The 16,365-nt window shown below is 38.0% G+C and overlaps 2 protein-coding genes across 2 annotated transcripts; one reads left to right on the plus strand and one right to left on the minus strand.

Moving 5' to 3' along the window:
* Window positions 1-156: 156 nt before the first annotated feature.
* Window positions 157-1,972, minus strand: LOC108621267 (uncharacterized). Its single transcript, XM_018018485.2, has 2 exons — window positions 1,364-1,972; window positions 157-1,299 (listed from the first exon to the last, which is right to left on the minus strand). Exons 1-2 carry the CDS (start codon window positions 1,970-1,972, stop codon window positions 157-159), a joined length of 1,752 nt encoding a protein of 583 aa, XP_017873974.2.
* A 4,745-nt stretch (window positions 1,973-6,717) lies between these two features.
* Window positions 6,718-14,321, plus strand: LOC108609285 (uncharacterized). The gene is made up of 5 exons (XM_018001040.2): window positions 6,718-7,172; window positions 12,093-12,554; window positions 12,660-12,747; window positions 12,842-13,124; window positions 13,651-14,321. The coding sequence occupies exons 1-4, from the start codon at window positions 7,043-7,045 to the stop codon at window positions 13,035-13,037; spliced, it is 876 nt and encodes a 291-aa protein (XP_017856529.1). The 5' UTR covers window positions 6,718-7,042; the 3' UTR covers window positions 13,038-13,124; window positions 13,651-14,321.
* The last annotated feature ends 2,044 nt before the right edge of the window (window positions 14,322-16,365 follow it).

Below are 16,365 nucleotides of genomic sequence, written 5' to 3' on the forward strand. Positions count from 1 at the left end.
TACGATTCATTCACAGTTTACCAGAATTATGTTATATATTAATAATTTCAAACCCGTATTCATTTTTCTTAGAGTGCGCAAAGCAAGCAATATTTATTAAAGTGCTTAAAAGTGTTAAGGCAAATGATTATCTATATTAGCTAAGCAATCTAATACCTAAACTACAATATGATTATTGCGAATATGATTCCAGCGAAAGTACAGCCACTCCATCAAAAAAACGACAATACCCGTAAAGTTGCCAAAAGCATATATCCAAAGGGTGCTGATGTAGAAGTCCATGGGCAGTGGATAAAAACTCGGCAGATCGAGGGGAGCATATCCAATCAGGCCCATTTCCTCTGCTTGAGCAAATCCCGTGCGCTTCCATTTCTTAGTTAGGCCCGCCTCGAATGCTTGGCTTAAGAAGTGTCTCATTGGCTTCAAATGCAATAAGCCTGGCTGTACATAGAACCTTATATAACGCGGAACGCCGCACAATTTTTCGGGACCCGATATCAACTTAGGAAGGCGCAAACGATTTTGCTTTAACTTGAAGCTAAGCCACGTGTGCGACATCATCACATAGGCGTATGAATCGTTCAGGCTGTGTACATGCTCGATCCACGTATTTATGTCAACCACAACTAGGCGATTTCGTAGACTCAGCGGAATGTCATTGAAGAGGCTATCCACCTGCTCTGAATATACCATGATGCGGAGTCCACTGGCCAAAAAGGTTTCATCGTCGACGATATCGGGCATTCGCAGGCCTGTGACAAGAGCCATTGTCAGAACGCTGATGAATATGCTGAATGTCACCAAGTTGTAGATGTGCGTGGTGAGCTCTAAAAACTTTTCTGAGAGAGTCAGGGTGCGAAACATTCGTGTCGATATAGCTTGGGACATGAGGAGCCGGAAGTTTCCAAAGAGCGCCTCGGTCAGCGGCTGGCGGGGATTGGCAATGCGCTTGATCGCAATGAAGACGATGAAATTAAATACCATGAATGTGAGTAATGTCTTCCGCCTATCGAAATATGAAATATAGCTCTGCAAGGGAACCATACGTCTATAAGGCACAATCAAGCAAATTCGTGTGGTCATATAAAACGGAAAACGTGGATCCACAAATGAATATGGCTCCAAATTGGCTACAATATCAATAGGCCGATCATCTATTGAGCCTCCGTACATTACTTTCTGATATTCATTGTATGAAAGGGTCAAAAAATCCATTTTCCCGTTCATATAGTGCATTAGCTCCTGTAACATAAGCCCAATCTGACCGCCCAATGTCACACGACCATCGAGTGTTTTGTACTGCAAATAGGAAAATCTTTGGCATTGATATGACCATGTATATATATAAGGTCATCAGACTTACCAGAAATGTTTCCGTTAATTTCACGTGAAATGCGACTAAAAATCGGTGCTGTCCCAAGTCCGAATATTTACGATAATCTTGTGCTCGCATTGCCTTTATGTTTTTCAGCGATATTGTGATTGTCTTTACTTCTGAATGAAATACGTATGTCCAGATTTCAAAAGTGTTATTCAACTTTAGCAACAGCAAAACATTATGAATGTCTTTGTCCAAGCACCAGTTGAAGAGAAATTCCGCAAAAGATTTGTGTAGCATATTATCCTTGCCCTTGTACACAAATATAATAGACACATCCCTGATGCTTATCAAGGATTGTTCGACACTTCTTAGCAGGGGATCATGAAGATCATTTAAGAAAACCAATATCAAATTCTGATCATTAATGATTTTATTAAGTTTCCCTATCTCGGGTCCGGCCACAATCACGGGGCGGTAAAATGTTTCCATTAACGATTGCTGCAACGCTCCTAAGCTCCGCTTCTGGTGTCCAGAGTACGTGACAAAGTTCTTGTGTAGCACAAATCTATCCACCTCTGCAATAATCGAAATAAGTATTCCATTATCGTCTTCAGCTTCCACAATGGGCTTTAGTTGGCCATCCACCAGCATCAGAATGCAGCAGCACCAGAGACAGAAGCTTGCACACCTCATGACTGTAAATTTTCAACTAGTTTATTGGTCAATCGGGCTACCCATTTGAAAGCTCTTGATTCCTTGTTTATCTAGCTATTAGCTATCATTACGTTGTAACTGCCCCCTTGGCATTTCATTTTATTGGTTCCTATGGCAGAGTTGCTACTAGAATTACCATTAAGCCGAATTTTATGTATGAATTTGTATATATTCAGGTCTGCATTCATATATACATGTATCTATACTTATGTAAGTCACTATATACATATATATGGAATCTATATTCAAAGATTTATTTATTTAACTTTAATTTTTTTCCACCTTTCTACAATAAATAAACTTTGCTTGCTTCAAGTGCAGAGTGCACAATATTTATTAAAGTGCTTCGGGGCGTTACACAAAAATGATTATATACTTATAAGAACATCTTAGCCGAGTTGTTTTGCTTGACGCAGTCCTATTTCTATACACGTCTCGTGCATTTGCATTAGAAAGGGATTAATAACTTGTAAGTAGTATAGGCCCGGTCGTACATAGAGCCTCAGATGCTGTGGAACGGCGCACAACTTCTCAGGGGCCAGGCGTAGCTTGGGAGGAAGCAGGCGCTGTTGCTGAAAGTTCGTCAGCCATTGATGGGTCAGCATGACATAGGCGTGGCTGTTGTTGAGACTCTGAATATTTGCGGATCAACCAAGTCCACGCTTTCTTCGAGACTCCGAGGAATACGGTTGAATAGGCTGTCGAGCTGCTCAGGATATGCCATGATGCGAAGTCCACTGGCAAAAAATGTTTCGGCGTCCACAATATCAGGCTGATGCAATCCTGCTATAAGAGCTGTTGTCGAAGTCCTGATAAGGCTCACAATCACCACCGTATGGACCTCGACCTCTAGTATCATTTCGGGCAATCTCAGACGACAGAACATATGAGAAGTTATGGCGTGTACCATTAGTAGTCTCATAGCTAGATAGAGCTGCAAAGTGAATGGCGTCGGCGAATCACGGCAAAGCAAAAAAAGCCGAAAGCAAGCATCGAGTGACAATGGTGAAAGCATCTGCCATAGTCGTCAATGGCAATCTTTCATTTATAGGGCAGTACCAGGCAGATTTGTGTGGTTTTTATGTTTGGAAAATTTTGATCCATCAACTGGTGTGGGAGCAAATTTGCGCCAAGTTCTATAGCGCGATTGCCGAAATAACCTTTGTAAATTTGTTTTTCATATTCGTCATATTTCAGAATACATCAATCCATTATCCCATAAATCCATTATCCATTCGCAATTCTGTCAAAATTATCCCAGCCAAACCACCTAGTTTCACCTGGCCATCGCGGGCTTTGTACTGTCAATTAAATAATTGGAGTTTTATTGAATTGTATCTTAAGGTAGATCAATCAGAACTCACGTAAAATAAATCTACCAAGTTCGGATAAAAGACAACAAAAGAGGCGGTGCATGTCAATGACTTTTTGAAAAATCTCATTAGGTAGTATCCTAAGCTTCTCCATGTATTGACATGTCAGGTTTCATGATATATATCCACAGATCGTAAGTGTTCCAGTACTCATAAAATATATATGTACGAAACATCTGTTTCTCCCAGCACCACTTGAAGAAGGTTTCTGTGAAAGACGTTCCGGGTAATAAATGATCCATTATCTTGTAAACAAACACGAATTGTATTTTGGTATTGATGGCCACTGAGCTATGCAGCCAGCTGAGCAAAGGATCATTAATGCCATTAATAACGACAAACATCAAATTGCAATCAGGCGCGACTGAAAGTCTTCCGATCCCAGGGCCACCAATAATCAGCGGCCCAGACTTCTGCATCGAGCCCAGATTCCCTTCCCGTTCTCCAAAGCAAGTGATGTAGTTACTGAATCGAAAGAGTCGATCTAGCTCGTAGACAATCGAGATCCCTTTATCCCCTTCAGTTTCGGCTACTTCTGGCTGTATTTGGCCATCTACCAGAGCCAGAATGCAGTACCACCAAAGATAAAAGCTTGCACACCTCATGATTGTGAATTCTCGACTGTTCCGCTCTCCAATTAGCCTGGCTAGCCAGCCAGATGCCACCTGTGCAATGCTTGTTTGCACAGTTATTAAACGCCATTACGTTGCGGCTTCAGCTTTGTGGCGCTGTTCGTAAAATTTTATTCAACTGCAACTTTATGACGGGCTTATGGTTTTTATACTGGAAATATTCGAGCTAAATAAACAATATTGCTGGCTATTTGTGTGACTGTTTTAAAATTAGTTTGTGTTTATAAAAAACCAACTATCTTTGAATATGCTATGTCGAATGATGTGAGTATGCTCTATAAGGATATGGTCAAGAGTTTGGTCTGGTGAACAGCGCACAAGCTGACTAAATTTTAGTTAAGGGCTCTAGACGGGAGCAGCCGACTGTATTCATACTACCATCATTTAAGGATCGGTCTATGAGACGTCATCCTATTGTGAGTATTAATTGTTGATTATTATTATATTTTGGATATCTATTAAAGTTTCTCTTATTTATATCTATCGTCGATCGAGTAAGACAATGTTGAAAGATTAATGCCTAATACAAGTCATGGAGCTCTGAAAATTCAGGATATTTCCTAGTAGAGTATCCAAAATTAGGTCGTTCTTAATAGGAAATATCTGAAAATTCAGGATATTTCCTAGTAGAGTATCCAAAATTAGGTCTTTCTTAGGATTCCTTTCATTTATTTGACTGACTGTCGTTAAGATCAATCAAGCGCTAATTAAATTGCATGAAAATAAATCTTTGCCTGAACATTCCAATGTGAACTTTTGCTGCATATGGAATGCATTGCTAGAGGTCCGTATGCTGCCTGCCTTAAACTAGCAGAACTGTCAAACTGTCTAATTACGGAGAATGACAGCATTCGGATATGGTTTCATTTGGATAAAACATGCACAGGACCAGGGAAATGTATAATTCATGCAACATTGGCAACATTTGGAGTCAGGGATCAAATGGCATTTGATATGGATAACAATTCACTTGTCTCTTTGACTTTGGCACGCATCGAATGAATATTTCATGGCAGGCCAATGGCAAAAACTTTTACGCTTGGCAATTTGTGGCATATCAATAGTTAATTTGTACATCAATACATATTTAATGAGCCGCACACACACACACACACACACACACACACACACACACACACACATTTTGGGTCGCCCTCGATTGCCGTTGTGCTTATGCTAGAATTTATGTACAATATTTTGGACAATTGGCAAAAGCGCATTGCAGGCTGCGTGTCAATAATATAATCCACAATCAACTAAAATTGCACACATGGTACAATAATATCAAATACTCCTGCTGACACACAATTGTTTTGTGTTTAGCCAAATAGGCAAACAGAAACTAAAGCCAGGTAAATTGCATTGGCCTAATATGTATAGCATATTTAGAATTTAGGTCATATAAGGGGTAAAGATGAATAAATAATTAAGATGAAATATGAAATTTATGTACATGTATGTATGTCCGTTCTGCTTTCCATTCGTACATCTGCTTAAACGAAATGTTTTTGGCATGGAAATTTAATCAAAATAATAACTTAATAATTTAATTTGTTTTCTATCTAATTTGAATTTATTATATTAGAATTTCAAAAAGAAGTTTTGTAAGCGAATGCTTAACTCAACTAAGCCTATATATTTAATGTATTTTATCTAACGTAATTAAATTTTACAGTTGAAAGACTATTGAATTACTGTTTCTAGTCTGAAGCCTATCAAATATTACATCCAACTCATTAGGGCGTGGCGAATCCAATAATAATATTCCTCAATCAGAGGACTACATGCTGTTGCTCTTAAATTCGTATTATTTAAAATTTTTCAAAATCTCCTTCAATTACAAAGTTAAACATAATTTAAATGGAAATTAAATTTTAATAGTAAAATGGTAACTAAAATCAGCGTTCAAGGCCGTCGCGGCTTGAAATTCGAGTACAACTATGATGCTTGCCTCATGGCAGTGCTTATTCAAGGCAAACACATCGTTTGAACCCATCCATTGGCGTATCAAGTTTCAATTGGGCGTAGATGGGCGTGGCAATACAAACAGAATCGCAGCGCTAGGCTAAGTGCAAGTACAAGTTATTAGAGCGTAAGTCCTCACATTGCTTTGTTGTGTGTCCTGTGGCACTAAAGTCGCTGGTGTTCAACGCGTTTCAGAACGCAACTTTAAGCGGCAATTGACGGGGCATGAACCTGTGTGCAGAGCAAATGCTCATGTAAACGCCAAACTTTGTCTTGTTGCATGTGCGATGGGCGGTTAAGGTTTATGAGGCACGGGGCGTGGCATGGGCGTTTGGTGCGCTAAGTGCGTGCTGCCCAAATTTTAAATGCCGCTGAGAGGCGGCCGTCTTCCGGGTTGCTGCTCATTGATGGCCAGCACGGCGTACGGGCATTAAGCCCGAAATTCCTAGCATAGTCTTGCGCATTTACGTGACTTTAAGACTGAAGGAAGGCAAAACAATTGAGTGCAACAAAATATTTGGGATCCACCATTGTTGACGAAGGTCAAGTTCAGCGTTTAGCATACGCCAGGCCAGGCCAACGGTACGCTACGTAATGACTGGCCTTACGTTACGTGGCGCTCAACGTAAGCCAAAGGCTCGCTCGCTCTCTCGGCTCGACGCTCTCTTTATTCCTATGCTCTCGTCTGTCGGCTAGTATAAAACGGCAGCACCAATGCCAATGGCAGTCAGTTAGCTGCAGACGACGCGACGCCACGGAACAGCTGCCAGCAGCGAACTTTGGGGCAACGCTTCTTCATATCCTTGTCGCGAACGCGTCGGCATCTCATTCTCGCTCGCTCTCGCTCTCACTCTCACTGCTCGTTCTCGCTCTCGCTCTCAGTCGCTGTATCGCAATTTAGACGTGCTTATCAGCAGACGCTTTCGAAATGCCGTCGCTGCGTTGCGCTTAGTACGTAGCATACTTTTTTGGTGTAACATATCAGAGCAACAACATCAGCAACATCGACAACATCGACAGCATCTGCAGTTTGCAACATGTTTTGGATCTTACGGCGCACTGGCGCCGCCAATTTCTTCAACTCGCTGAACAACAATTGCAGCTTCAGCAAGAGCAGCGGCAACGGAGCCGCCGGCGGCAATGGCAACCACAGCAACAGCACCCAGGGTAAGTTGTACAGTCCAGGTGGCAATTATATTATTAGATTTCGACACCAGGCACTAATTGATTGGACTGTCCAATTAGTGTGCCATGACTCAGACTCGGTGCTCCACTCTGTAATCAAGCTAGAAGCTGAGCTAAGAAAAACCAAAATGATTGCTAAATTACTCAAGTGCTTCTCAGATCTCCAGTCGTGCTCTGTGTGTGCGTGTGTGTTGAAGCAAGTCGAACAAATTAGTTTCTACATTCAAGATGAACAGTTTTTTTAACGTGGCAGCATTAGAATTATTAAAATCTTTGCTTGAGCTTTATTAATTGAAGTGTGTGTGAGTGTGTGTGCTCTGAAAGTTTTGGTATAAACTTTTTGAGCGATTCGCTGAACTTATCACACAACCATGGCACGTATTCAGTATAACTATTTCAATACTAATGCCAGTTATACAATAAAAGAACAGTTAAATAGCTATTTAATAGTCCTCGAGGAATGAATGTTAAATATTACCTATTAAAGCTAGTATCATCATTTACTTGACTAAAGATATTTGGAAATATCAATATATATTCAAACGAAAAAGTATATATCGTATGCTTTTTTACTTGGCGTTTGTATTTTTCTTTTGAAATACCTACCTAAGTATTAAGCAGAGAAAGTAAATACTATTGAAATATTATGGTATATCTATATGAATTTCATTTCAGTCATTCAAACTATCTAGCCATAATCAAACTGGCTCTACTTACTTAAATATAATAATTAAATATAAAACTAATATTTTTAAAATCTTTGTTTAATCTTTGACTTGCTTAAAGCTTGCATTAAGCCAAAATCCAAGTAGTAAAGAATCCTGAACAATTCCCAAGCTATCTTAAATGGAAAACTTTAGCTGAAATTCATAAAACTTCGCACGTATCAAAGCAAGTTAATTAAAATGCGCAAAATGATTTGAGCACCACATAAGACACGCAAGCATATGTATGCCTTGTGCGTGTGTGTGTACTGTACTTAAGTACACACTTGTACCTATTGTTTGCACAAAATCCTCTAGCATATGGCCAGAGATACCGATGGCCAATGTAAAAATACGAGGCAGTTGAGGCAAAGCAAATACGAGCCACAAGCCTCACTTAATAATAAGCTGCTCCTTATGGGTTTACTTCCACATATGTCAGTGTGTGAACGTGTGGGTGTGTGTGTGTGTGCGGAGTATGAGTGGGTGCCGTAAACGTGCCTAGGATATGACTGTCGAAACAAACACTCCAGGCGTTGTCCCGAGATGCTTTTGTCTAAGCGCTAAGCCTCGCGCTAGCTTTAACGCCCAAAATAAAACTCGTGATAAAGCGAGCAGCAAAGGAAGCTCGAAACGGAAACTCTAGATAAATAGCCAAGTTCTCGTTGCCAACAATAACACATAGAAAGAAAAGAAAAAAAAAAAAAAAAAAAAAAAAGGAAACAATATTATACTACTTCTATTATAGGACGATAATGGATTGGGATTTATATAAATGGCGTCTCATTTGAAGATTAGTTTCAGTTAGGTAAATCTCTAATTAAATTTAATGTGAATGAATTTTTATTATATGATATATTAAATTAAACTAAATAAAATGAAATCAAGTTAAATTAAACTATCTTAAACTTAATTAAAGATAATCGGGGCCTTCAATATGCAATTATTTCTTAATAATTATTACTTACAGAAGAGTTAAAAATTTAAAGCAATTTTTTAACAATTTTTAATATTTATATTATTTTATATAAATATATTTTATATAATATACATATATATTCTCTCACTTTATGTTGATATTTAATTAAAAATATCCTTAACATATTAATAATGCAAATTTTAAGTAAATATTTCACTTTACCATAAAATTGAGAGCATTCAAATGAATTAATTTTCCAGTAATTGATTATATAAAGCATATAAAATATACTCGAAAAATTCCATTTCATGAATAATTAATAAGCTAATTAAGCCCTTTAAATTAATTAGCATATGTGAAAATATGTATAAATAAGTTAAATGGACAATGTGTCTAAAATGGGATTGTTTTTTATTCCACTTGATTGCAATTCATACGAAAATGTATTCTTTAAACTTGCCATTTGTAAATGTCAATTAAATATTTATATATACATATTGTTAATAGCAATTCAATTTTTAATTGGCTGTCCATATTTCATGAGCAACTGCAATAAACTAAAGTAAAAAATTCAATTTGATTATCTGCCATTTTGTTAAACGAACAACATATGTTCAACACACGTGTACACACTCACTCCCACACACACACACAAAGATGCAGTCGAGCACACAGAGGCCATTTATTATGCAAATGCTGGCCAACATATGTCAGCGGCATTAACCGATAATTATGACAGGCATTTGTCATTGATAATAATGCCCGCAATATTCCCATTTGTGCAGACAGATGCGCACTGCATTCAATTTACGACAATTGTTTAACAATAAAAACAATTATGCCCTTTTTGCCTATATATGTGTGTGTGAGCCAATTAGTTTCGGTACACGCACAAAAAACTTGGCAATTTTTGAAGGTCATGTTTGACTTTTTGCCTTCAATGGCGGCTAATTTTCCAAACTTTGCCTGCAGGCACCATTAGTGGAGCTCCATGTTGGAAAAGAGGAAACATTATGACCTCAAGGGAATCTATGAAAATCATAAATTATATTGCAACTAAATTATATTGCGCAGTCAAGTATCTAAGATGAATTCAAGTGGCTAGAATTGCAATTGCTAATGTGATTACTATTACTTTTATTATTATTATTATTATTATTATTATTATTATTATTAGTAGTAGTATTACTATTATTCTAATGATTCAGATTAGTATGTTCATTAGTGAAGTATTCAATTTATTTTATATTTCTTGAGGCTATTATCTCAGCTATTATCCATATAATACTAAAACTCAATATCAATATATTTCTAGGGTACTCACAAGTCATAGAACCTCATCTACTAAGCTTGCTCACATTTTCTTGGTATATTAAATGTCTATTTCTTACAATCTGGCAAATGATTGGGCGTTTATCAGAGCGTATTAATGTAGCCAAAACATGGCGAAGCCAAGCCACGCCAGGCCATGTTTTGGCCATGATTTATGTTGGCAACTCCAACAAGCTGTCAGCCGCCGGCGCATCATTTGTAATAATTTGTGTTGTAATGCGAATTTCCCTTCTATTTTCAGTTTGTTTTATATATTTTTTGGCACACACGCGAAAATAACTTAATCTTTGATTCGCTTTTAGATCGCATATGAGTCGCAGCAGACGCTGGCGCGTGCTAAACTTAAAGCCCAACTATTTTCACCCTACATATCCCTCTCTCTCTCTCTCTCTGTCCCGTTTTGCTACCATTTGTGTCATAAATTTCAATCTGTGCATAGCTAAAGGCCAGCGGCAACAGTCGCGTGCACACACACACACACGTAAACTCACTCACACACACATACTAACTGCTTGGCGTTAAATGCTTGGGCACAAAACTTGTTGTTGCATACTTTTTAGCGCTCTGCTCGCCCATATACACCTACAAAAATATACAAATACATACAGATATATGTATGTACTATATACACATAAATATATATATATATATATATATATATGCTAGCAATAAAAATGAGTTTTATTTGGCTTCATGGACGAACGCGTGCCTTCACAAACAATTTTCGCATTTGCCTCCAGCTTACAGCACCTGCTGTAAGCGTGTGTGTGTGTGTGTGTGTGTACGTTAGTGTTTACTTGTCCCGCTTTTTAATATTCATGCTCGCCTTTATTTATTTCACTCTGCTTTACCAGCACAGCGAAATTCTTGGAATAACCTTTTGACATCTCACTTTTGATATCAAACTAAATTGGGGCTTGATTGACTCAATGTCTTCACTCCTTGTACTATTTAATGCAGATCTATGTATGTAAGATTTTTTGCACAGAACACAGAGTCTTGATAGAAGCTAATGAATTCCTTTAAATTTAAAAATAAAAAACTGTCTACAAAAATTGAACTTTCTACGGAATTCTATTTTGGTTTATAACAATGGCGGAACCTCTAAAGATATTGCACTTCGTAGTTCTAGGGAATTTCCGTGAAATATTCATATACCACTCAAAGCAAATTCAAATTTGGTTTTAAGAATCCTAAACTTTTTCATACTTTACAATTGTCCGAAGGCGGGCTTAATTGTTCGACTTTCGATACGGCTGCAGAATAATGAGCTCATTAAATTGATAAAATCGGTTAGATAGGAAATTCCAATTTGGCACAATATTTTTGCAATAAAAATTATTGAAATATTCAAGCTGAATAAAAAACAGGAAAAATTCAAGCTGAAAGCGGAGTATTGCGTATACGCCTGGATACCCAGTTAGCCATTTGAAATAGGCTCGCCAGTCGATGCGTTAATGAGCGCTTCATAGCCAGTTGGCTGAAGTGTTCAGGTGCCACCACAAATAGGTTCATAAATAAAAACCTTTAGAGAATTTATAGGCCGCTGCTATTTATGGCGGGGCTCAGTCAGCATTCACACTCGCACAATAAATCTTATTTTATCACTTCACGGCTCGAGGACAAGCAGCAAAAACTTTTGTGCAGGACATGGTAGGCCAAACAAAAACCTGAGCCGAACTGAGCTGAACTGAGCTGAGACAAGGATCGAAACAAAGGCCGACGGCAACACAAAGACGCGCATAAATTGTCAGCTGCAGCGCAAAGAAATAAAAAACCAATTTATAATTTCAATGGGGCGCAAAGAGAAAGTTCTTGTCGGCCCCAGGCAGCTGACAAGGCGCATATGTGCACCACAGATAAAACTCGAACAGAGTCTCCAAAATACTTTGCACAAATTGATGGTGGTAATTAAATGTTTGGGTGTCCTTGCTGTTATTGTTACAGACAAATACGTGAAGCGGCCACCACGCAAGGCTTACGGCCGGCTGAGCGCCGAGGCTGACGATGCGGTGTCTCTGGGCCATAAAATCGATGATCCATTCGATGAGCTAGACGACTTTGAAATGCTGGCACCTGGCGCCGCCAGCAGCAGCAACAGCAGCAACATCAATAACAGCAACGGCAACAGCAACAATGCCAACCACAACCCGAGCACGAACAGCAACAACATCAATGGGCAGGACGAGGCCAATGGCAATGAGAAGGGCATGCAGCTATTGGCATGCACGAACGCCGATTGCCAGGGCAACTTTGTGGTGGAGAGCGCATTATGTGAGCTGGGCCTATGCCAGGCCAAAGGCAAATCATCAAAGGACCTCTCCACATCGGCCATGTCCAAGCAGATTAACGAAAGCACAATAAGCCGACTTCACGCACTGGCCATGGCCGACGATGACGATGACTACGGTGAGTTGGCAATGAGCAAAAAGTAAAAAAAAAGAAAACACAAAAAAAGTTTAAGTCATTGCCTGTAGGAATTTATACGAGTGACTCGTTACTTTTCACTTACAGATGAATCGCTTACCTGCAATGTGTGTGATCGCTCCTTTCATTGTCATCGGCAGCTGGCCTCGCATCAGCAGAAGAAGCGACACTTTGGGTAATCAATGACTCCAGCTAAAGCCAACCAATTCCAATGTCAAATCTCCCCTTCTCTCTCTCTCTCTCTGTCTCTGTTTCACTGTCTCCAACAGCTGCAGTGGATGCGACAGTTTGTTCCCATCGCTGATGCTGCTGGAGCATCACAAGGAGGAGTTTGAGCATTGGAGTGACGATGAAATGGGTCGACGCGTTTGCTGTCGTCGCAATCGCTGCGATGATGACTACTTTACAGACACCGACTCCTACATCAGTGATGCGGAGAGCGAGGACCTCGAACGGTTGTTGTAAACACTCTACAGCAACAGCTGCAGCTGCACGCTGATGAGTCGCGCAGCTGTTGCCGTCGCTAAAAAAAAAAAACAAGTGTGTGTGATGGTGCGTATACGCTATATTTCCTACGTTTTTCACGTTAAGCATTGCGCTAAAAATAAAGTGCAAATTTATTATACCTCAATTTTTTTATTTTACCACTTACAAATGTGATGTGTGTTTTAGCTTTTCTTTTTGTTAATTAAATACGATATACCCTAGCTCTACCATTCGATTAATTATCAATAGAGAGTCAGAGAATCAATAGAATTGCTAAAGCAATTTTTAGTATTGTTATAATATTTCATTTTTAATTTCAATATTATTCTTTCACGTTTCACAACTTTTCTTCAAAGAGCAAAAATTTCTGTATATTTTCTTTTTTTTTATGATTTTAGCATGCAAATACAGGTTTAATTTCTATAAAGATAAATCATTGCTGCATATAAATTACTTTCGGGCTCATTCAATTTAAAAGTTTATCGCCTCGAATTCTCCACTTGTGACTTGGTGAAAACAAAAAACAAGCGAGAAGCGAAAAATGTGAAAAGTAACCTTAAAACTGAAATGAATTTCTTTTGTTGTATTGCAGTCAAAGGCAAAGCCTTTGGGAGCTGGCATTGTGCGGCGTCAATTGTAAGGACAGAATGCTGGGTAAACGGCGCACCGGAAATGGCCGAGAGTACTGCGAGCAAGCGGAGTGCGAATGCGAGTGTGGCACATAATGAAAATAAATTAAACCCGCTGACAAACAAAGCTCGTGAACAATGGGAATGGAAATGTGTGGCACGCAACCTCAGCGGGTGAAATTCGAAAACAAGTCAAATAAATTCTTTGCGATGCAGCATATGGTATTATTTTATAGAGTCTAACTGCAGACCCATGGCGAATGGTCTTAAAACAAATACAAGAGCATATATAAACATAACATAAATACAAACATATATAAAACAGTATGTATGTATGTATATATTTGTATATATATGAAACACATATGTATATCGAACGAATAGTTGTGTGTATGCAAGTGTATAAAGAAAACAGAAATCTTAAAAAAAAAAAAAAAACAAAAAACAAAAACAAAAAAAAAACAAACCCTCGTCAAAAACAAAAATTGAATTCATATCATTTAATGCATATGCGTCAACCTAACTGAAAATATTTACGTGCATGAGAAGAAAAAAAACGAAAGATATATATAGGCAAATGAAACAAAATTGTATTTTTAAATACCCCAAATAAATAAATGTGTATATTGTAAGAGCCAGACCGTCTTTATTATGCTTGGTATATATTTATAAATGCGCAGCAATCAAAAGGAAATTAAAAATGCGTCAAAACGTTATTCAAATTCAACTGTCCCCGCCTGAATCAATACGCAAAGGCGAGATGCAATCAAGAAGAACAAGCAGCAGAGAGGAAGATAATAAAGAGCTTGGCAAATACGTAATGTCCCCTGCGGACATTTCCTAAATTATTCAACGGAACGAACTGTGAGACAACTGTACCTTCATTAAAAACTTGATTGACTTCATAAAGCCATCGGAGGGGCAGCAGCAGCAGCAGCAGCTACGACAATCGTTGTGAAAACTTTTTGCCACTTGAGGCCATTTCCCTATGTAAAGAAAAAACACACAAATTTACTTTCCTTTGCTCTCCCCGCCCAAATCAAAAAACAAATTTAAATGTGCGACAAAATAGGTAAGTTTACAAGGTAAGTATGAGAAACGACAAACAAAGAGCTTTCATGGTAGAAAATTAAGAAAACTTTTAGAAACAATATATATTTATTTCCAATAACAAAACAAAATATCTTAAGATGGAAACTTTAACATATTTGTTACAAGTTTGAATATGTCTTTAAGAAAATAAACCAAAGCTCTCTTTCTCTTAAAGATTTCATAAACATTTTTGTTGGGAAATTTATCTTTACGGAAATTAAAATTATTTTTTTTTTAGTATTTAAGCTCATTTACGAAGCTGCATCAATGCAAAGAATATTCGGCCAGAAGGAGAAAGACTGAAAGATAGGTAGAGGAGAGGGAGGGAGGGAGAGATTAGTATTTACGCGTACATACAAAATATAAAATATAAAATATAAAATATAAAATATAAAATATAAAATATAAAATATAAAATATAAAATATAAAATATAAAATATAAAATATAAAATATAAAATATAAAATATAAAATATAAAATATAAAATATAAAATATAAAATATAAAATATAAAATATAAAATATAAAATATAAAATATAAAATATAAAATATAAAATATAGAATATAAAATATAACATATAAAAAATATAAAAAATATATAAATTTATATATACTGCAAAGTATTCATTAAATTTATCAAATGTACCTTCCTACATTTCATCATAATAAATAATATTGATATTTGGAAATTAAAAATAATTTACGCCATTTCTTGGATATCTTGCATCCTGTTGTTGGCAAAAGGACGAAGGTTGAGCTTAAACAACCGGAAGAAAAACAAGCAACATAATTTGCCATTCTGTTTCGTCTCCTGTTTATTCAACGAAAATATATATATATGTGTGTGTAAACAAATTTGTTGTTACGGAATTTAAGCAAGCATCCGCGCTCGGGCGGGATTGAGTGGGGCGCCTTTGTATTTTGCCGGGACAGCAGAACGCTGGCATTCATTTCACGTAATTCATTTCCTGATTGCACAAAGGCACTGGCGACATCCTTTTTGATTGATGCGTGTAAAGTCGCATTCAGTTGCCATGCAAAACGCACCAACAACAGCAACAGCAGGAGCAGGAGCAGGAGCTGCCCGGCTCGGCCCGGCCAGCAACTCCCACGGTGAGCCCTGACATTCAGTGGACATATGCAAGCGTAGTGGCCAGCCAGGCGAGTGTCCTGCTGCGGACAGCTCATTTGACAATTTGATAAATGCAGGCGCATAAAATCTACAGCGTGTAACCAACCGGACGGGCCAAAAGCAGAGCCAGATGCCTGGTGGCTGGTGGCTGGCTGGCACATTGCTGGGACATTAAATTTTTGATATGATTTTATTACGGCACTCGTAAAGGCAAACATTTGATGCGTACATCATACGCACTGTTAGCCACACAACCATTTACCATTTACATAAAGCCAAAAGAGCCAAACGGACAGCAGACAACAGACAACAGGAGACAGCGAATTGTTTATGCGGCCACGCATCAAAAGCCGCTTTCAGAAAGCAATTCAAATGCAAATTTACATAAGCCATTAAATTTTTTATCCATTGTGTTGTGTGTTGTTGTCGTGTTGGCCAACAGATGTTGGCCCC

This window comes from Drosophila arizonae, chromosome 2 (genome assembly GCF_054131065.1).
Source record: "Drosophila arizonae isolate 15081-1271.41 chromosome 2, UAZ_ARI_1.0, whole genome shotgun sequence".
In the NCBI taxonomy this organism is placed as follows: domain Eukaryota; kingdom Metazoa; phylum Arthropoda; class Insecta; order Diptera; family Drosophilidae; genus Drosophila; species Drosophila arizonae.

Excerpts from the sequence above, each read along its gene's own strand:
- LOC108621267 (XM_018018485.2), bottom strand. The coding sequence starts at position 1,972 with ATGCTGGTGGATGGCCAACTAAAGCCCATTGTGGAAGCTGAAGACGAT. Across the intron at positions 1,300-1,363 it reads AATTAACGGAAACATTTCTG|TACAAAACACTCGATGGTCG; the intron begins GTAAGTCTGATG and ends TCCTATTTGCAG.
- LOC108609285 (XM_018001040.2), top strand. The coding sequence starts at position 7,043 with ATGTTTTGGATCTTACGGCGCACTGGCGCCGCCAATTTCTTCAACTCG. Across the intron at positions 7,173-12,092 it reads CCACAGCAACAGCACCCAGG|ACAAATACGTGAAGCGGCCA; the intron begins GTAAGTTGTACA and ends TTATTGTTACAG. Across the intron at positions 12,748-12,841 it reads CAGAAGAAGCGACACTTTGG|CTGCAGTGGATGCGACAGTT; the intron begins GTAATCAATGAC and ends TGTCTCCAACAG.